This window comes from Kogia breviceps, chromosome 2, assembly GCF_026419965.1.
Source record: "Kogia breviceps isolate mKogBre1 chromosome 2, mKogBre1 haplotype 1, whole genome shotgun sequence".
In the NCBI taxonomy this organism is placed as follows: domain Eukaryota; kingdom Metazoa; phylum Chordata; class Mammalia; order Artiodactyla; family Physeteridae; genus Kogia; species Kogia breviceps.
This window is the reverse complement of record NC_081311.1, coordinates 143446140-143469399: the sequence shown is the minus strand read 5'-3', so window position 1 is coordinate 143469399 and position 23260 is coordinate 143446140. Positions and strand designations below refer to the sequence as shown.

Here is a 23260-nt window from a genome sequence, read left to right as displayed (position 1 = left end):
AATTAATTGGCTGTTTTATAAATATAATAATCCTTATCTTTATCTGGGGAGTTATTATTCCTATATTGAATATGGAAAAAGGGAACAGGTTGACCTCAGCCTTATAAAAGGCTATCAGGTTGTACAGATTTTCTAGCTAATGTTCTCAACTTTACAAGCTGAGAAGTAGACTGTGTAAATTCTCTCCATCAGTCCTTGAATGTTAATTTAAATGTTTATTGAGCATCTAGCTTGTGCCAGACATAATGTTGAACATTAAGCACACAACAGTGGGAAAAAATATGGTTCTTATCCTCATAAAGCTTCTTCTGCTGTGAGAGACAAATGTTAAACATTTAATTACACTTGTGATCAGGATCACATGTGGCTCTCAGAGTATGTATCAAGAGGCTTGATCTTGAGTGGGGAAAACTTCCCTGAGGAAGTCATGTTTCAGCAAAGCTCTAAAGGATGGAAAGAACTACTTATATAAAAAGCACATGAAATGAATGGTGCAAGCAGAGGGTACAGTCATGATGAAGGAACTGGGCACATTCAAGGGATTGAAAGAGCAGAATAGAAACTTTAAAAAAACAAAGCATATTAAGATATAGATGGGGCAGATTGGCAGGATCTTGTTGATAGTTGTTAAGGATTGAGACTTTCCTATTGTGTTTTAGACACAATAGGAAAATTAACAACTTGATTTTTTTAAATGAGCAAAAGATCTGAACAGATTCCTCACCAAAGAAGATAATATAGATGGCAAATAAGCATATTAAGAGGTGTTTTGCATCATATGTCATTAGGGAAATGCAAATTAAAACAATGAGATACTATTACATACCTATTAGAATGGCCCAAATCCAGAACACTGACAACAAATGTTGGCGAGGATGTGGAACAATAGGAACTCTCATTGACTGCTGGTAGGAAAGCAAAATGGTATGGTAGTCACTTTAGAAGACAGTTTGGCAGCTTCTTATAAAACTAAACATACTCTTACCACACCATCCAACACTCATGTTCCTGGGTATTTACCCAAATGAGTTGAAACCATGTCTACACAAAAACCTGCACATGAATATTTATAGCAGCTTTATTCATAATTGCCAAAACACAGAAGCAACCAGACATCTTTCAGTAGTGGATATCAGCAACCAGGGTATCCAGACAGTGGAATATTATTCATCACTAAAAAGAAATGAGTTATCAAGCCATGAAAAGACATAGAGGAAACTTAAATGCATATTACTAAGTTAAAGAGCCAATCTGAAAAGGAGGCTACATACTGTATGATTCCACCTATACAATATTCTGGAAAAGCCAAAACTGTGGAGACAGTAAAAAGATGATTGTCAGGGGTTAGGGGAAGGGAGGGATGAATAGGTGGAGCACAAAGGATATTTAGAGCAGTAAAACTGTTCTGTATGATACTATAATTGTAGATACACATCATTATACATTTATCCAAACCCACAGAATGTACAATGAGTGAAACCTAATGTAGACTCTGGATTTTGGGTGATAATGATGTGTCAGTGTAGGTTCATTAGTTACAACAAATGTACCACTCTGGTGTGGGATGTTGATGGTGGAGGGGAGGATAGAGGAACAGGGGTATGTGGGAACTCTGTACTTTCTGCTCAATTTCGCTTTAAGCCTAAAACTGCTCTAAAAATAAAGTCTATTTTTTTAAAAAAGTTCTAGGAGGGAAATTCATGAACATATTTGAAATTTTAATAGATCACTCTGGCTGCAGTGACCCATGTGGATGAAGATAAAGAGCAAAAATGGGTGCAGAAGAACTTAACTGCAGTGGTCCAGGTGAGAGCCTGGTACTAGTTTGGTCTAGCATAGTGTCAAAGGAGAACGTGAAAACACACGGGCCCTAGAGAGAGGCACGTTTCTGTGCCTAAATAAATCAATGAACTGCTTACCCTTAGTTTCCTCACATATTAAAAAAGAGGGGGAGTGCATTTGGGGGTTGCCCAAGGGGCTTCATGATTTAGGAAGACACTATCACTGAATTATATGTAAGGCAAACCAGAATTAACTGAGCATTTGATACAGTTTTCTTTTGTAATGGCAGCCCTGTATTAGATAAGAGCCATCAGGCAGATTATGATTTTTATGAGAGAATTTTAAAAATAATTTCTGAGGACTCTTTAAATATAATCATCCACTATTTTAGTAATAATCCTAATTGCAGTGATAGTGACCAATAAATATGATAATTCAATCAAACACCTAAAATGGAAATTTCTAGAAACCAATAAAAACAGTGTTATTTTGAGTTGGATTTTTCTTTTGTTTATATTTCCAACTTTGAGTTTTACTTGGCAATCCCTGTGTAACTTTAACAGAGTTTTATAATCTTTGGACAGGTATTATTATTCATATATAATGTTCATAATACATTATACATTATAACATTCTTAATGTTCATAATATGCTAATATTTCTATTTCATCACCACTGTCTCATTCCTGCTCCTGTTTTCACTGAATGAACAGAAGTAAAAAGAGAGATTTGAGACACCAAAATAATATCTCCTAAGGTCTTGGTTTATTCCATTTCCTAATCTCCCAGTAAAGCTCTTCTAAAAATATTAACATAGGGCTTCCCTGGTGGCGCAGCGGTTGAAAGTCCGCCTGCTGATGCAGGGGACATGGGTTCATGCCCCGGTCCAGGAAGATCCCACATGCCGCAGAGTGGCTGGGCCCGTGAGCCATGGCCGCTGAGCCTGCGCGTCCGGAGCCTGTGCTCCATAAAGGGAGGGGCCGCAACAGTGAGAGGCCCGCGTACTGCAAAAATGTTTAAAAAAAAAATTTTAAAAAATAAATAAATAAAAATATTAACATAAAGGTCTGTTAAGGGGCATGGGCAAAAAAATGCTAGATAATTAGAGCTAAAAGCTCACTGGTCAGCTAAGTCTTGACAAAGAGCATGTTTGAGTTTAATAAAACATTTGCATAATTAAAAGACTGGAATAAGACAACGTGTAAATCTAGAAAATTTTGCTAGAGCTGGCTAATACTTGCCTAAAGCACAAAAAACTTATTAGTTGAGACAATATTTTCCATTACTAAAGAAAAATCTGCTTTCTTGTTGTAGCTGAGAAAATTATTTGAGGACAATATATAATTATAATAAATGTATACATTATTTTAATGTTTCATGCTTTATGCAGAATTGTATATTTAATTACTGTGACTTTTAAAAAGGTATTGTGGCTAGAAAAAAATATACAAGTCACTACCTAAAGTGATACCTGGCTATCCATGATATATGTGTCCAATTCCAATGTTATTTTCTTTCTCAATATTTCATCAAGGCTACATGTAGTTTTAATAGCCAAGCTATCACCTGAATGCTATTAAAGAATAATCAGATCTGCTCAAACTTAATTTATATTATTTACCAAGGTAACAGATTCTAACCTTGAGGAAGATTGCTGACCATTTATGTGATCACTAAGAACTAATATTTGGCTTATAAATTCTAATTTCATCTTTTGTACACTGAGGAAAAAGATTAACAATTTTATCCACATCAAGATGCTTGTTTTGAAGGATTGATTCCATCTCTTTGAATAGTTCCTTCTCCAGTTTGCTCATGTTGTCCAACATTGTTTTGGCTTTTTCCTGAACAATTAAAAAATAAAAATAAATAAATACACAGACACACGTGTGTGCATGAGTGCACATGCACACACACGAGTCTAACAAAATCCCAAACCACCTCTACAGACAAGGTTTGTTCATTCTGGTTTCAACTTCTAGTTCGGTTCCCCGTCATTCTTTAGGTAAAGAAAGAATGAAATTCTTTGGGAAAAATCATTGTTCTAGATTCAGTTAATCTATTAACCACAAACTATTAGTTATTTTTAGTAGAAAATACAATAACAATTATGTAGTATTAGTCTATAAGCAAGAAACTTAAAAGACAAATAACAGGTCAATTGAAAATTTGATATTAATTGTGGATGGGGAAGGTTGCTGAAAACTGAGGCTGAAATATTTTTATGAATTTGGATCTTCTACATTTAAAACCAGCATTATCAGATTAAACAAAGGAAATAGAACAGTGACGTTCAAGGGAAAGAGCAACTAAAAGAAAAGTCATTTTCTCTATGATTCCTCCTTGTATCAACAAGGGGGAAAAAGGTCATGATTCTTATAGAAAGGAGCAATTTTTAAGTTATTAATGAATTACCATCATCAGTTAGAGGGTAGGTACTGACAGAAAAAGTATATAAGAAGAAAGTTACTAGAAAGTGAGCATAATTTTTAAAATTTGAACCATAATGGGGCAGAACTCCACAAAACAAGGATTCTTAACTTTGACCTATACTTCGGTATGAAATTGTATGCAATTTTTTCTGAAGAAACACTGCACTTCATATCAGTGCAAAAAATGTATTTTATTGATAAATGGTATTAGAATAATTGGTCATCTCTTTGGAAAACGAAGTTAGAATCCTACTTCATAACACCCATAAAAATAAATTCCAGATAAAGAACTAAATTTTTTTTTTCAAATACGCATATACGTATTTGAAAGAAAATACAGAAGTTATATTTGAGGTGAGGCAGCCCTTTTGAAGCATGAAATCAAGATGCCTTAAAGGAAAAGACTAACAAATGCAATTGATTAAATTTTAAACATTTGTCTGACAAAAAAGTTAAACAAACTGAGTTTAAAAATTTGCTACACAACAAAGTTATTCACATATTTTTGCCTCTTTGAGGCAAAAGACAAAAACAACCAAGAATCAATTGAAAAACAGACTAAGGAAAATAATAGGCAAGTCATTTAAGAGGAAATACAAAGGCCAATAAACATATGAAATTTTCAACTTCATTAGTAATCAAGAAATGTTAACTAAACTACCAGTAGGACTGACTCTCCCTAAAACACAAAAGTAGTTATTTACAGAGCCAAGACTAGAACCCAGCTCTTTGACACTTCTTCCCTCAAATCCCATTGTCTTTCTACTACTTCATGTTGTCAATCAACATTTAATACCTATTAAATAGAGCCCCAAATAGTAACTGCTTTTAAATTTTATTTCATTATTACTTAGAAAAATGTCAATCAGCAATTTAATTTAGTTTAACAGGCATTTAGTAATAAGTCTACAAAACCCACCTCCCAGAAGCAGTATTTAAGGGGAAAAGGGAGCTAACAACTCTTGAGAACTTTCATGCGCAATGGGAGCAGTGCAGAGGCTGCTCAGGAAGGAGGGAAAACCCCTCCAGAGCAGACATTCATGAAACATATCACTGAAGAACTTGAGCAAAGGCAAGAAGAACCAGGGGCTCATCATTTTTCACAGCACTGTGCTGGGTCTGGAGGATGGGCCAAGCCCAAGGAGGGAATGACACTTCTGGCCCGGTGCACTGGGCCCTAGTCAGTGCACTTAATAGGCTCCTAGAACAAAACACTTGCCTCTCACTCCATGCCACTAGGCTACAAAAAGGTGTTTACGCTGTAGGTCAGAAGTAAAACAAACTGGTCTCAGAAAAAAGCAGTAGTGTCAAGAATCTATAGCAAATAGAGGATCTGTACAGAGCTCTCTGCTTTAAGCATAAGCACGGGGGTGGGCCAGGGGGATGGGGGAGAGAAAAGCATGGCAACTATGTAAAGATACTACAGAAAAAGGAAATAAGTAAATAACTGCGGGGGAGGAAAATTCATCTAATTCACTTAATGTAGAAAGAATGTAAATGTGTGTACCTTCACAAAGTAGAAGTTATTATAGGCAATAAAAATCAGAAACAAAGCTGGTAGAAGCAGGTGAGAAAAGGTATAAGATGACCAATCTTTTCCTTCATTGCAAGGAATCAGTTGAGAGTTCTGAGAAAAGCCTTTAGGTAGCCCTTCCATTTCCTTCTAATCTATTTTTTTAATCTCTGGGGCAGAGACAGAAGAAGGCAGGAAGGCTGAAGAGGTATGAGCATTATAAAATTATTTGTCTACCCATCAATCTATCTGTCCCCCCAAAATATATATCTACTTATTTCTGGAGATGAGATTGTGGGTGATGTGTTTAATCTTTTATTATGCTTACATTTTAAAATAATAAGCATTTATCTTTTTTTAAAACTTCAACTCATTATAATAATTATTATTTTAAGTCTATGGGGTGTCAAGTCACTTTCAATTAAAATTAATCTGAGGGTATATGATTAAGAACATTATTTTAGAGACCAGGTTAACTCCCCTCAAGAGGTTTTGTAATTTTTGGTGTGAGATACACTAAGAAAGCTACTTAAACTCTCCATATTTCAGATTTCTTATCAGTAAAATGGAAACAATAATAGTACCTACCTGATAAAGTGGTTGTGAAGATTAAATGAAATATCCCATGTAACAGTACCATGGTGCTTGGTGTATAATAAGTGTTCAATAAATGTTAGCTATTGTTATTATGTTTAATATACTAAATTTCTCTAAATTCACAATACATTCTTAACCATTTTTTTAACCAAAGTTCAGGAATAATACAGCTCTATTATAGTCTAAGCATCTAAACTATTTTTAAATCTATTTTTATATAAAGGAAAGAAAGCTGAAATTTCAAAGTTCAAAATATGGATTGAATCATATTTTAAGTTATTCTTAATGATAAAATAGAGAATATAATCTAATCATACCTCCTTATTATCTAGTATTTCCAAGGCCTGTTGATGTTTTTGGTAGAGTGGGTGTCTTCTGTCAGGCTTTATGTTAAACCGTGGCTTCTTTTTAACTGAATCTTCAAATGTGGGTGAACTGGTGTCCAATAGTTGTGAAATATTTGGTACAAATATGAAAGGCTTAAAAACAGATCTAGAAGAAAAAGTATTAAGTTTGGTATGTGGGGATATAAAAATATTCAGCATTATTCTAAATCTTCTAAGATTCCCTCTAATTTCTACAAATTTATAACATACTAATTGTTCCTGTCATACTACTTATACCCATGCCTGTCTTCCATGGTACACTGGGATCTCCTTTTGGGGCAAGGGATCATACTTTATTTAGCCTTGTATTCCCATGAACCTAACAAAGGGCCTGGCATATAAAGTGTCAAGTAAAATTATAGTTCATCATTTTCTACTGCAAACTCCACAGTTGGAGGGTAAGAACAATCCTCAATGTAACAGATTGAGCATTAGGATTTGGGATGAAAATAAGCAGCAGTATTAATAAGGGATTCACAAGTTTTATTCCATTTTCTGGAAGATATCTTTAATAATATGAAAGATTATAATACTAAGAGATAGTGAATATAAGATCACTTCTAAATGTAATGTGCATTAAGTTTTATGAGATACCAATGATTTAAATCAAGGTAGTCTGTATATATCCTACTTAATAAGATATAAGTTGAACTACTGATATTTTGTTTTACATGTATACATTTTCTAGATCATTTAACCTTTTTACTCTTACTCATCATCTAATATTTAATACTGAAATCTGCATTAGAAAACCAATCTACTTTTTATTCTTGACAATTTTAAATATAGTTAGGGAAAGAGAGAGTAGGGATAACTGCATACCAGAAACTATAAACATTTTCGTCCCATATGAATGAGAATAGTTATGGCAATGATATACATAGGAAAATGGCAGACTAAAATCTGAATAGAAAATGCATTCAAGAGACTTCCCTGGTGGCGCAGTGGTTAAGAATCCGCCTGCCAATGCAGGGGACAGGTGTTCGAGCCCTGGTCCAGAAAGATCTCACATGCCACGGAGCAACTAATCCCGTGTGCCACAACTACTGAGCCTGTGTTCTAGAGCCCGCGAGCTGTAACTACTGAGCCCATGTGCTGCAACTACTGAAGCCTAGAGCCCGAGCTCCGCAACAAGAGAAGCCACCGCATTGAGAAGCCCATGCACTGCCACGAAGAGTAGCCCCTGCTCGCTGCAACCAAAGAAAGCCCACGCGCAGCAACGAAGACCCAACGCGGCCAAAAATTAATTAATTAATTATTTTTTAAAAAAGAAAATGCATTCAAAAATTATTGTGGTATTTGTGCAACAAAAATTTAGCCTGACAAAATCATCACCAAACTAATGACTCTACCCTACCCCTGACCCCCTGCCTGGTTTATAGTATTTTGTGACTTTACCTCTCAGGATCAGGAGTCCCTGTAAGAAAGTGGATGCAAGGAACGTTGGAGTCTTGAGGTAAAATAGAAACCATGCTTGCAGTGGTCAGGAATTCTCCCTCCATATTAATGCCACTTGGTTTATCTCGGAGAATTTCCATCATTGTTTCAAAGGTTATGTTTCCTAGGGAAATGAATTTTAAGACAATCAAATACATATGCATTTGCAGGTTGGTATCCTGCAATTATGAACTGCTTTCTCTATTGATAATACATAATATGAGACACTGGTCTAGGTATAAATTAAGTGAGATTGACTATAAGCAAATCTTGTATCATAACTGTTAGACTCACTGCACTGTCACAAGGAAGATTTTTTTCTAATATAAAATATACAAAATCTCAAAACATTATAACAGGTTAAATCTGTTATTTCCTAAGAAGAAGAAATCAATAATGCAAAATACACTCAATCTCACTGCCCTTCCAAAATTTTTAAAGAAGTATGTAGTTAACAATTAACTAATGAAATCAATAACTATTATCTGAGTCTATACATTCTGGGAACCAAATATTAAGAGAATATTGTGCTTAGTTTCCAATATTATACAAGATGTTCTTTACAAAATAACAAAATTATTTTTCCTGTAATATAATTTCTATGTCTGACATTAATATTCTTGTATGAAAGTGTGATTGTAACCTGAGTGGGAATGAAGGAGGCAAAAGACATTATTGGCTAATGGAATTTGTATGTACATAATTCCACTGGACTACTTTAAAAATTTAAATGTCCACCATGTGTGATGAAAATAAATGGCATTATATTCTGTTTTCTGCTTTCATAGGTAAAGTTTGATATTTTAAGGAGATTTTTTTTTTTTAGAAAAATAGAAGAAAATCTATCTCTTTAGCAAACACAACATGTCCATGGTTACAGAGAACCTCAGAATCCTATATTTGGAAGGCATTTCCACCAAAAAATTTTAAAAGCCAATCATGCCCTCAGACAGCTCTGTTTCTTTCTATATATATCCATAGTCAAAGATGTGATTTAGGATCTATCTCATGACAAGATGAATAATCTTACCCTTCCACAATGCAGTCCTCCAAACGTAGCCAAAATATCTTCTTCTCACATGATAATAATTCTCTTCTCCAAAATTTATGACTCAATTCTCCCTGAATCACATTAGAACTCCTTCAAATTAAAACTTACTACTAAGCTTAACTGAAATAAACTTTTCCTCTCCATCTGTCTTTTGTCTGTATTGGTCCTATATTTTGTTTATCTTGGTCCTATCTCCGCCATCAGATTATAAATTCCTGATCTTTTGTCTGTATTGGTCATATCTGCCATTAGATTACAAATTCTCTCAAGACAAGAATGGGATTTTCTCTGTTTAGTTCTCATTCATTCAACAAATATTTATTGAACACCTATTAAATGCCAGGCACTGCCCTAGGCAATGGATAGACAGATAGACACAGATAGAAAGACAGATATTGATAGATTTAGACATGGATATACAGCTTTGTGAATATAAAGAAATTAAAGTCCCCTGATCCAATTTCAATTGAGGTAATCAGAGTTAACAATTCAAAAAGGATTTCTCCTGGGACTTCCCTGGTAAGACTCCACGCTCCGAATGCAGGGGGCCCAGTTTCGATCCCTGGTCGGGGAACTAGATCCCACATGCATGCCACAACTAAGAATCTGCATGCCACAACTAGGAGTCCACATGCCGCAACTAAAAACAAAAGATCCCGCATGCCACAACTAGGACCCACTGCAGCCTAAATAATTAATTAATTAATTTTTTTTTTAAAAAAAGATTTTTCCTGAAGGGTTTCAGAACAGGTCTGAAACCTTTTCTTTGATTAAATGCAAGAAATTCTCATTATCAGGAGAAAATTGGTACCAGAAAATAGCCACTTAAAGCAACATATTTAAAATAAGAATCAAAACTTCATGGTAAGTAGTGGAGGAAAAGGACTGACTGGGTCTTTAAAATGAAATTAAAATACAAAAATAAGTTTATATAAGCTTATAGTTAACAAAACTTACGTTAAATTTTTAATATGCTAATTCTTAGAACAAAGAATGAAACAAGTGTAATTTTTACAACAAAATGGTAAGAGAATTTGACTTTATTTGACTACTGCAAAATGATCATACAGATAATGATTGCAAAAATATATGAGGACTTCATCAAGTTTCTCAAGTCCCTCTCTTGTTTTTTTTTTTTTTACTGTATAATAATTTTATTTTTTTTCCTTTGTAAAAATTTTTTTGGAGTATAGTTGATTTACAATGTTGTATTCATTTCAGGTATACAGCAAAGTGAATCAGTTATACAAATACCCACTTTTTTTTTTTTTTTAAGATTCTTTTCCCATGTAAGCCATTACAGAGTATTGAGTTGAGATCCCTGTGCTATTCAGCAGGTTATTATTAGTTATCTATTCTTAATTATTTAATATTCAAATCATTTTCTTTTGAAGCACTTTGTTGTATTACTGCTCTCAGTTTTTCTCAGTTGTCAATAGGTCTAACTCTCTGTCCATTTTTAATTTGCCAATGGCTTTGTATGTGACCTAATCAGTTATCTAATGTTAATTTCATGGGCTTCTGGAAATCTTGCATCTTTTGTAAGACTTTCAGTTTGCATTTTATTTGTATTGTGTTAATAATCATTAAGAGACATCAACAAAAATATTGATGCAAAGAAGAGGAAGGATAGTGTTAAGCTGCGAAAGATGTTTGAATGAGGACTAATTTTATAAATAGATGGTTCATCAGTGATTATGTTTAAGACTACCTGTGCTTCCTTATGCAACCCTTGTAACTTTCGGGCATCACACTGAAAAATTCAGATAAAATGGACATCCCTCCTACCATCCATCACAACTTGCTGCAATCTTTGCTTCATTAACCAGCTGATATATGACTAAAATGAGGTCATTTTTTTAAAGTACCTACATCTCCCCAATTTTCTTATATGACCTTCTAATTTTTCATGCTTGTACAAAGTTTATATTCCCCAAAGTATAATTCTACAAGAAAATTAAAATAGGATCACTAACATAATTACTTACCTAAAAAACCGAAGAGAATAGATTTTAAAACTACGAAAAAAATAGACTATCAATGAGGTGTGTCATTAGATAAGTAAAAACACTCAACATCTTTCTTATAGATCAAAACCAACCAATTAACAAACATAATAAAAAATATTCCATTTACATTACCAGTAAAAAAATATTAAATATCCAGAAAAAAACTTAAAAGTCAAGTGGAAATCAGTAATCTAAGCTTCCACTTTAACAAACTAGAAAAAGAAGAGCAAAATAAGCTCAAGGCAAGCAGAAGGAAGAAATAATACAGATAAAAGCAGAAATCAATGAAATTGAAAGCAGAAAACAGAAAAGTCAATGAAACAAAAAGTGGTTCTTTGAAAAGATCAATATAATTGACAAACCTCTTAGCTAGACTGACAAAAAAAGAGAAAACACAAATTACAAAATTACCAATATCAGAAATGAAACAGGGGTATCATGACAGACCCTGCAGACATTAAAAGCATGATAAAGAAATACTATGAACAACTCTATACCTATAAATTAACAACTTAGAAGAAATGGACCAATTATTTGAAAAGCACATATTACCAAAACTCACTCAATTTGAAATAATTTGACTAGCCCTATATCTCTTAAAGAAATTAACTTTAAAACTTCCAGAAATCTCCAGGCCCAGATGTTTCACTGGAGAATTCTATCAAACATTTGAGGAAGAATTAACTCCAAATCTACACAATCTCTTCCAGAAAATAAAAAAGGAGGGAACACGTCCTGACTCATTTAATGAGGCAAATATTACCCTTATACCAAAACCAAACAAAGACAGTACAAACCAACACAGACCAATATCTCTCATGAATACAGATACAAAAACCCTCAACAAAATATTGGCAAATAGAACCCAACAATATATAAAAAGAATTATATACCATGACCAAGCTGGGTTTATTCCCAGGATACAAGGCTTGTTCAATATTAGAAAATCAATGTAATTTATCATATCAACAGGCTAAAGAAAAAAGAGAATCATATCAACTGACACAGAAAATGCATTTGACAAACCTCAGTATCTATTCATGATAAAAAAAACTCTCAGCAAACAAGGAATAGTGGAAAACTACCTTAACTTGATAAAGTTGACAAAGTAAATCTACAAAAAGCTACAGCTAATACTATACTTAATGGTAAATGACTAAATGCTTTCCCCTTAAGACTGGGAACAAGGCAAGGATGTCTGCTCTCACCATTCTTATTCAGTATAACACTTGAAGTCCTAGCCAGCACAATAAGGCAAGGAAAGGAAATAAAAAGCATACAGATTGGAAAGGAAGAACTAAACTGTCCCTATTTGCAGATGGCATGATAGTCTATACATAAAAATCCCAAGGAATCTATCCAAAAAAAAACCCCCAAAACAAACCTCCTAGAACCATTAAATTCATTTAGCAAAGTCACAGAATATAAGATCAACATACAAAAAAGTAATTAAAACAATCTGAAATTTTGAAAAGAAGTTCTTAAGAAACAATTTGTTTAGGCTCTATAGAAGAGAACTAGAGACACTGCTTTCTCATTTAGGTTGAGACTGCAAATTTTGTAGGTCCAACTTCACTTATAGAATCTATTCTAAAGAAGTAATTTTGAAATGCAGACAAACTTAATAAATAAGATGTTCACATGATTTACAGTGGTAAAAGGGAAACAACCAAATAGTGAACAATACTATTTGTGTCCTCTCCTCCACCAGTTACTATGTTCCAGAAGGTCATAGACTGTATCATGTCTGCCACTACGTGGCCCCATGCCTAGCACAGAGCAAGTGTTTATAAAAGATTTCTTTAACAACAACAACAAAATGTCAATATGGAAAACCTAGACAAATAAAATTATAAAAGTCTACTTAGAACAGAAAAGAAAAATTCAATAAACGGACAACCACATCTTGTTCTCGACTAAGAAGGCAATATTATTAGATGTGAATTCTCCCCTAAAATAATCTATAGCTTTAATTTAAATCCAATCAAACCTCAAAAAGATTCTTTGGGGAGCTGGAAAAATGATTGTAAAATTAACTTTGAAAAATGAACAGTCAAGGATTATCAGGAAAATTCTGAAAAAGCAGAATAATGAAGAGGTATTTGTCCTACCACATTAAAAAAAAAACCCTGTAAATTCACTCATATTGTCCTTTGGCTCATAAAGCAAGTATTGAGGAGCACTTATTTTGTATACTTACGCCGTGCTAAATGAAACTGGACAAATACAGTAATCTAATTTACACCTGGGTTTACTTAGGAATTTAATACTTGATAAAGTTGGTTGGCATTTCAGATCAACAGAAAAGATAATTCATTTAAAATGTGGTGTTGAGATCACTGGGTAATCATTTGAGAAGTGAGAAAAAAAAACCCTGTAATCCGAATTCATGTTTTATTTTAGAATAATTCCAGAAGAATTATAAATTTAAAAAATAAAACTATAGAGCTTCCCTGGTGGCGCAGTGATTGAGAATCTGCCTGCCAATGCAGGGGACACAGGTTCGAGCCCTGGTCTGGGAGGGTCCCACATGCCACAGAGCAACTAGGCCTGTGAGCCACACTACTGAGCCTGCGCATCTGGAGCTTGTGCTCTGCAACAAGAGAGGCCGCGACAGTGAGAGGCCCACGCACCACAATGAAAAGTGGCCCCCACTCACCGCAACTAGAGAAAGCCCTTGCATAGAAACAAAGACCCAACACAGCCAAAAATAAATAAATAAATAAATAAATAAAATACAATTTGCTAAAAAAAAAAAGTAGAGGAATTTAAAAAATAAAACTATAAATATAAGATGTAGATAACCATTTCTGGTACAGTGAAATGGCCATTCTAAAAGCATGACATCAATGCTAGAAACCATATAAGAGCAATTCCACATGGGACAGAATCAACCATTTTATTATTACTTTTCTATTTATGCCAGCTATTCTTTTTCCCTTTTTATCCTTTCTTGCTCTCTTTTGAATTTAACAAGTATTTATTATTCTATTTCTCCCCTGTTAGGTTATTACTTATATATTATTTTATTAGTTTCTCTTGACTTACTACAGTCTGCCTTAAATTAGTTCTTCACCACTTAGTTAACGCATGGACGTTGTAACACTTTAACTCCAATTACTGCCTCCTGTTTTTAGTGCTATTCTCATACATTAATTCTTCTGTGTTCATCTGGGTCTTCTGAGAAGCAGATGCCACAACATGAGATTAAATGTACAAGGATTTTATGAGGGAAAATGCCTATGAGAGAAAATGGGGAGGAAGCTGGACTGTGACAGAAGTCTGAACCTGGCTTCACTAGAGAGGGAAGAAAGGTTGGGTGAAAGTGACCTAGACTGCCATGCCACCTAAGGAAAGCTTTGCAAGGCCCTCAGGGAGTCTTTGATCCAGAGTCGGCCATCAGAGGAGTCCAATGACCCCAGGAATGGGCCTGCCTTAGTCTCCCTGCTGCTTTCAGTCATTGGCCAGGAGCAGTCTGGGAAGCGCAGCCTTGGTACTACATGAATTCAATGCACAACAGAATTTGAGCACTGCAGCTATGGCCATTGGTTATAAAATTATTATTATTTTAAACAGACAATATTCATTTAGTTTCACACATGTATTTACTGTTTCTGTTGCTCTTCATTCACTCCTGCTTACTTTGCCTCTATCAGAGATCATTTTTCCTGCCTGAAGAATGACCCTTAGTATTCCTTTTAATGCCAGTTGGCTAGTGACAAATTTTCTCAATTTTATTTCAACTTTATTTTTGGAGGATATTTTCAGTGGGTATAGAATTCTAAATTGGTAGTCAGTATCTTTCTCCATCACTTTACAGATGTCATTTTATAGTCTTCCAGATTCTTTCCCATCTTCTGAAAAGTTATCTGTCAGTCTTATAGTTGTTCCTTTGAAGATAATATATATTTTCTCTCTGACTGCATTTAGGATTTTCTGTTTATTTTCCCCCTTCAGCAATCTCACTATGATGTGCCCAGGTGTGGTTTCATTTATTCTTGGGATTTGCAGAGCTTCTTGAAGCTGTGGCTTGATGACTTTTATTAGTTTGGGAAAATTCTTGGCCAGTATCTCTTCAAATCTTGCTTTTGCCCCTCCATATTCTCTCTCTCCTTTCCTGCTGGGACTCCAACTATATATATATATATATATATATATATATATATGAGACCTTTACAATGAGTCTTATATGGCTCTCACACTCTTATCTATATTTTCCAAACTCTTATCTCTGTTTCAATCTGGGAACTTTCTACTGATCTTCCAGTTCAGTAATTTTTTTCTTCTGCTATGTCTAATCTGTTGTCAAACTAATCTATTGAATTCTTAATTTCAGTTATTATAAATTTACAGTTCTATTATTTCCATTTGGTTCTCTTTTATAGATTTCAGTTCTCTGATGAAATTCTCCATCTTTTTGTCTAATTTTCTTGAACATATAAAACATACTAATTTTAAAGTCTATATCTGATAAAAGTAATTAGGGGATAACCAGTGGGTCAGTTTCTACTGTCTGCCTTCTCTTAATTTTCAATCATTTGGTCCTATTTCTTGGCATGTCTGATAATTTTTTATTAAATGTTGGACACTATAGATTAAAATCTGTAGAGGCACTGCATGATATTTTCCTCCACAGAGTATTTAATTTTCTTCTGGCAAACAGATGGAATATAGGTAGATTACCTATTGATCCAGCTGAGACTGGTCTATTCTGTTCGTTCTTATTCCTAAAGTGTAGCCTTTCTGGGGTTTCAACTGAAAGCCTTGGGTATTTCCCATGCCCCTTCTTCTTGGTTGTTCATCAAACCCAATTTTTGTCCCTAAGGCCTTGTGAGACTGCCAAAATCTCTAAACTTTTTAAGCTCTTGGTAACTACTCATCCTACAGAGTCTCATCCTACATATGTGCTGCTTAGAAGTCAGCAACTGCTTTAAGGAGAAATTGTGACGTAGAAGGTCAGACTCTTCTCAGAGTGCACATAGTCTTTTCCCAATCTCCTGGATCTAGGCCCCTCATGTCCTAACTGTTTTGGGTATTCACCATGCCTTCAAACAGTGGGTTTTATTTTCCCAGATTTTAGTTATTCTTGGGGAGAGGTTAGTCTAGTACTAGCTACTCCTTGTTAACCAGAAGCAAATGTCCAGTTTTGTGCTTTTAACCACTCCAATTTTATGCCTCCCATTTATTAAATACATCAGTCTCTTTTTACCCTCAAGTAGTATCAATTTCTGAATAACAGTAATGAATGTGGTAGACCCATACTGTAACAAGTACAGTTTAAAAAAATAACACAAAACATATAGTTCCTGTCAGCAGATATTTTCAGATACTTTGTATGGAAATGTTTAATTACTTCATTAAAATTAGTTCTAAAGAAACAAATAACTTCCATTTAACATAGTTGGTTGACCACAGGTATGTTTTTCCTCTCTCCCCAAACCCTACTACAATGACAGCAAAGGAATAAAAAATGAAATAACTCACAAAGACAAAGAAAGCATGAAGAGCAAGAATTTCCCCCCATCCCCATGATATATAAGAATAATTAAAAGGAAAAAAAGCTTACATCAAGTCTGCACCCAAATTGTGATTTTTGTGACATTTCAAATTAAAATAAAATTGATTTCCATATAAAACTGTCTAATGTTCCACCCTCAGTTAATCACGCAAACTTCCAACTGTTTTATGTTAATAGCAAATTTTCACTTTCTCCATAATATAGCTATGACTTCAAATTCAAGAAAAATAGGGCTTCCCTGGTGGCGCAGTGGTTGGGAGTCCGCCGGGGCGGGTTCGTGCCCCGGTTCGGGAGGATCCCATGTGCCGCGGAGCGGCTGGGCCCGTGAGCCATGGCCGCTGGGCCTGCGCATCCGGAGCCTGTGCTCCACGACGGGAGGGGCCACAGCGGTGAGAGGCCCACGTACCGCAAAAAACAAAAACAAAACAAAAAAAACAAATTCAAGAAAAATAATGTATAGATAACTTGTTACAGGAGCAATATCTTTCTGTTAGTTTTGGAAAAATGCAGGAAGAAATAAAAAAAGGATACACCTGAAAACAACCTTTAATATTAAAACTAAACAATAAAGCAAAAGCCATCCACACCTATCACACACCTAGCTTCTGCACCTAGTGAGATTTTAGAATGATTCAAATATAAATTCATGTAAATGGCAAGTTTTAATGAAAACAGTGTCAGAACCATAACACTGCAGTAACACAGGTATTATGAAAATGTTTTCTGTAGTCAAAACCTACAAGTCTCAAAATGAAAGAAGGATTTACATGATCACTTGAGTAGGACAGCTGTAAGTAATCTACTTGCAAGCATTGAATAAGTACTGAGACTGCAGTGGCAGGGTTCACTACGATGAATGCAAAACACAGGGTACAATTTCACTGCAATTTAAACTAGTTATTTAAAATACACGAGTGAATATAGATACAATTTGGATATACATGCAGCACAGTTAATAGCTATCAGGTAGGAATAGTTGTAAAGAAGAGAGGTAGGCTCTTCCATCTAGAAAACTCATAGGAAGAATTAGCCATAATGTACTAGTAGACAATTTTCTATAGAAGTACTAGAAAGACATTTATTCTTTTGGCAAAGCACAGAAAGTTGGATGAACTAAACTTCATACTTACGGGAAAAATAAGTTTCATGTCAGATGCATCTATTACTGTAATATTTTATGCATTTCAAATCTATAATTCAGTTATTTTGTAGTTAAATATAACAGAGTTAATTATTATGATACAGTGGCTAATTAATTTATAATTATTTCTACCTATTTTTTCTTCCTTTTGTCCGATTACCCTAAACCTTATGATTCTTGACATTTTCCTCTCCGCCTTAATTATGTGTTGTTATTCTTCATTTTTTAAGAATACCTGCTAATTTTATGTCCTAAGCCTTTAGGTTTATTGCCAGAAAAAAAGGATACAACAATGATCTTTGTTAAACTATCTGCAAATTACAATTTAATTCAATTCAACTAATAATCCTTTGTTAATTTAACCAAAAAAAGAAACTTATTAACCACGCACACACTAGTGCAAGACCCTGAACTAGGTGCTGAGAGAAATATAAGGACAAATCAGTCTATTTTTTTTTCAATTTCATACAGGAGATAAATGAAGAGCATAAACACAACTTCCTCATTTGTAAAATGAAGATAATACCTACTTCACATGGTTGCTTAAAGAAAATAATGTAATCACTTAGCACAGTGTCTAGCCTTTGATACACTTACACTCCTATTTATTAAAACAGTAGGTGTTGCTCCAACCAGTAATCTGTCTCTACTTTTACAATAACAGTAAGCCTAAAATCAAAATCCTTAGAATAACATATTTTATCATTTTCTACATATGTATCTATATGAAAAAAGATAGTTTAAATAACCTACTTATAAAATGGCAAACTAATATTAAGAAACTGTATAGGAAACTTTTCAAATGATGACATTTTTCTAGAAATTAAAATATAAGATATTAAATACTTTGAAAACAATGATGTTAAGGCATTCTAAAAACATTCTGTCACAAACTTTTTTCTGCTATATATATAATTAATTTGTTGAATGAATACCTGAGAACCAAGTATCAATCACTGACTTATCTATCTCTGAGTAGTTGCTTTCTGATTGATTTATAGAACCATTTTATCCTTCAAGTGAAGGAAGATAAATCAGTCACAGATTTTTATTAGTGGAAAGACCCTTTTAGCATTTATCTGCCACCCAATAATCTTCTAAATAAAAGTTATTTTTCTGGAATTATTTGGAGGCGAATAGACAAAGGTACATTACTAGTAATTTTTTTAAGAGTTAGTAGTAACCAAATATAAAAATGGGGAAAAGATATATTAAGAACAGGAAAGTTATTTAAAAATTATAAATTTTCAATAAACATAAGAATATGGTTAACCTCACTAATAGGAGAAATATATTTTAAAGCAATAACATGCCAATTTTGCCTAAAAATTTAACAAGATGGAACAAAAACAATATCCTATATTGGTAAACATATTAGAAAATAGGCACTCAAATATTGCTGGTGGAAATTTAAATTGATGCAACTTTTCTGGTGGTCATTTTAGCAATGAGTTTCAAAAGCCTTAAAACATGCACATGCTTTGACCCCACATTCTACTTGTAGGACATTAATAATCATGGATGTGAAAATAAAGAAGCTATAAGCATATTGTATAATTTTCAGTGGTAGAAAACTAAAAACAACCTAAATAACAGAGAATTTGTTAACTAAAGTATGATTCATACAATCTTTACTATATATAATGATAAAATACAACCACATGGAAATAAATAATATACCAAAATAATAGAATACTATGCATCTGTTAAAAATGAGAAAGTTCTATATATATTAAAATAGAATGATCTACATTATATATTGGTAACTAGAGAAAACTTATATGCAAAAGAGTGTGTATGGCATGCTACCATTTCTGTAAAAAGGAGAAGAATACCTATACATATTTGTTTCATTAAGCATACATCATCTCTGAAGGCATATACAAGGAAATGCCTGTAGGAAAAAGGACTGAACAGGGACATGTTAGAAGGGAGAGTCTTCACTGTATACTCTTGTATACCTCTGAATTTTGAATCATGTGAATATATTTATTTTTATAAGTAAAAGAATGTCATAGAATATTAAATGACATGGGAAGGAGTTCTGCTTTCATTTAGGCTGACTAAGCTTCTATCATACTAACCCTCCCTCAGATAACTATAAACTTGGGACAAAATACACTAAGGCTCTTTACTGTGAGCAAAAGCAGGAAAATTCTGGAGGAGAGGTGACACTTGGAAGATGGGATGAAGCACAGAGTAAATTTCCCATTTTTGTTATGGCTTTAGCCTGAGGGAAGGCCATGGTCAATGCTGTGCAATGTGGCACAGGTAGTTATAGAAAACCCTGGTCTTTCTGGCCTGAAGAACCAGAGGCCGACTAGCGGTACTAGAAGGTGAAGGGAGAATCGCAGAAAGGAGAGAGTTATAGAGAGGAACCCCCAAATTCTTTGTTAAAAAAAAAAAAAAACTGCCCAAATCACCATCTGTTTCATGAATCAGCATATGTGGGGGAGAATGATAGCAGCTCAGCTAAAGATAAAAGAATGAAACTGTAATTTGAGCTGCTGACCAGGAGACAGACTTTGCATACAGAACACAACCAAGTCAACTGCTAAATCAAAAGTTATTGATATTTCTTCCTAGGTGAGTTTTGGTGATTGGTGGCTTTCAAGGAATTGGTTCATTTCCTCTAAGTTACTGAACACACTTAGAGCTGTTTATAGTGTTTCCCTATTATCCTCCTAATGTCTATGGGGTCTATAATATCTGTTTTCCTGACATGTAACTTGTGTTTTCTTCCTTTTTTTTTCTTTGTGGAGCTGAGTGTTTCAATTTATTAATCTTTTCAAAGAACCAGCTTTTAGTTTGATCCATTTTCTCCACTGTTTTGTTGTTTTCAATTTTACTGATTTCTGCACTTTATTATTTCTTTCTTTGCTTTGTTTGGGATTTTTCTTTTTTTTTTTTTTTTTTTGTTTATTAAGGTGAAAGTTTACATTGTTGATTTGAGACCTTTCTTATTCTCTGATATAAGCCTTAATGCTTTAAATTTTCCTGTAAACACTACTTTTGCTGCATGCTATAAATTTTGGTATATTGATTTTCATTTCATTCCACTCAAAATATTTTCTAATTTCCCTTGAGACTTCTTTTTTGACCCATACATTTAAAGTGTGTTGTGTGGACTTCCCTGGTGGTGCAGTGGTTAAGAATCTGCCTGCCAGTGCAGGGGACGCAGGTTCGAGCCCTGGTCTGGGAAGATCCCACGTACCGCGGGGCAATTAAGCCTGTGCGCCACAACTACTGAGCCTGTGCTCTAGAGCCTGCAAGCCACAACTACTGAAGCCTGCGCACCTAGAGCCCATGCTCCATAACAAGAGAAGCCACCGCAATGAGAAGCCCGCGCACCGCAACCAAGAGTAGCCCCCGCTCTCCGCAACTAGAGAAAGCCTGTGCACAGCAACAAAGACCCAATGCATCCAAAAATAAATAATAAATTTTTTAAAAATAAAGAAAAAAAAATAAAGTGTGTTGTGTGATTTCCAAGTACTGGGGATTTTCCAGATATCCTTATGTAACTGATTTCAAATATAATTTTATTATTGTCAAAGACTGTACTTTGTTATGTCTCTTTTTAAGATTTGTTTTATGATCCAGGATATGGTCAACTTAGTGTATGTTCCATGTGCACTTGAAAAGAATGTGCATTCCACTGTTGTTGGGTGGAGAATTCTATAAACATCAGTTAGATCCAGTGGTTGATATACTGTTCAATTCTTTCATATACTTGCTGATTTTCTGTCCACTGGTTCTTCCCATTACTGAGAGAGAAGTATTGCAGTCTCCACCTATAATTGTGGAACTGTCTACTTCTCCTTTCAGTTCTGTTAGTTCTTACTTCATATATTTTGAAGATTTGTTGTCAGGTTCATTTGCCATGGAGAAAATAATAACCCTGAAATGACCTTTTTTTGATTATGTGATATGTCTCTCCTTGGTAATGTACCTTGCTCAAAAGTCTACTTCACCTAATATTTATATAGCCAACCCAGCTGTCTTTTGATCAGTGTTTACATGCTATAACTTCTCCCATTCTTTTACTCTTCACCTACTTAAAGTGAGTCACTCATACACAGCATATAGCTGAGTCGTGTATTTTTTTTTTACTTCAGTCTGACACACTTCATCTTTTAATTGGTATGTTTAGACCATTTAACAATTAATGTAATTATAGATATGTTGAACTTTAGATCTACATTATATTGTTTTATGTTCGATGCTTCTATTTTTATTCTTCCATTTCCCCTTTCCTGCCTTCTTTTTGAATATTTTCTTAGTATTCCATTTTAATTCATGTGTTGGTTTTTTTTTTTTTTACTGTATCTTATTACATAGCTTTTTAAATAGTTGCTCTAAGGTTACAACATACGTGATTAAATTATCTGTTTACTAGAATCAATATTTTACAGCTTTAAGTACAATGTAGAAACCTTAACACCATATGTACTCCCCTCTTATACTGTGATTATCATGTGTATTATAGGAAATGTAATTTTGGCTTGTAACTGTTAGACATATTTTTAAGGTCTTAAGAGGAGAAACATGGTATTATATTTACCCCAATATTTACCATTTCTGTGGCTCTTCCTTCATCCCTGAAGTTCCATGTTTTGCTGTGCTATCACTTCCCTTCTATCTATAAAAATTCCTTTAGCATTTCTTTTATAGCAGGAATACTGGCAACAAAGTCTCTTAGTTTTCCCACATGTCAGGATGTTTTTATTTCACCTTCATTCCTGAAGAATATTTTGTCTAGATACAGAATTCTTTTATTTCAGAGCTTTAAAAATGTTGTTTCACTGCCTTTAGGCATCTATGATTTATCATGAAAAACACACAGAAATCATTTTTTACCTATATATAATGTGTTATTTTTCTTTAGCTGCTTTTAAGGCTTTTTGTCTTTGGTTTTCAGCAGTTTGTGCATTTAGGCATGGATTTCTTTTCCTTTATCTTGTTTGAGGTTTGCTAACTTTCCTGAATCTGTAAATTTAAGTCTTTTGCCATTTTGAGAAGTTTTCAACCATTATTTATTTAAAAACTTTTCTGCATCACACTCTTCTCTCCTTCTGAGACTCTAATGACTCTAGATGTTTAGATATTATCCCACAGTCCCTAAGGCTCTGTTCTGTTTCTTTGTTTCAATCTCTTTTCTCTCTGTGTTCATATTAGATAATTTCTACTGCTCTATCTTCAGATTCACTGACACTTTCCTCTGTCATATCCATTCTGTTATTGAGCCCATCGGAGGAATTTTTTACTTTGGTTACTGTGTTTTACAATTATAAAATTTCCCTTCAGTTCTTTTTCATAGCTTCTATTTCTCTGCTGAGATGCCCTACTTTCCCATTCATATTGGGCGTGTTCACATAAAATAGCTGCTTTAAAGTC

General features: G+C 34.1%; 1 protein-coding gene across 2 annotated transcripts in view; it reads right to left on the bottom strand.

The window, feature by feature from the left end:
• Nucleotides 1-1064: 1064 nt before the first annotated feature.
• The window catches only part of SCRN3 (secernin 3), a 37778-nt gene continuing 15582 nt past the window's right edge, over nucleotides 1065-23260 (bottom strand). For both annotated transcript variants that reach the window (XM_059055519.2, XM_067026321.1), the window contains exons 6-8: nucleotides 8109-8271; nucleotides 6642-6816; nucleotides 1065-3626 (exon numbers count right to left, since the gene is read on the bottom strand). In XM_059055519.2, coding sequence (XP_058911502.1) covers nucleotides 3456-3626; nucleotides 6642-6816; nucleotides 8109-8271 — 509 coding nt within the window. In that variant the 3' untranslated portion in view covers nucleotides 1065-3455. The remainder of the gene's footprint in view (nucleotides 3627-6641; nucleotides 6817-8108; nucleotides 8272-23260) is intronic.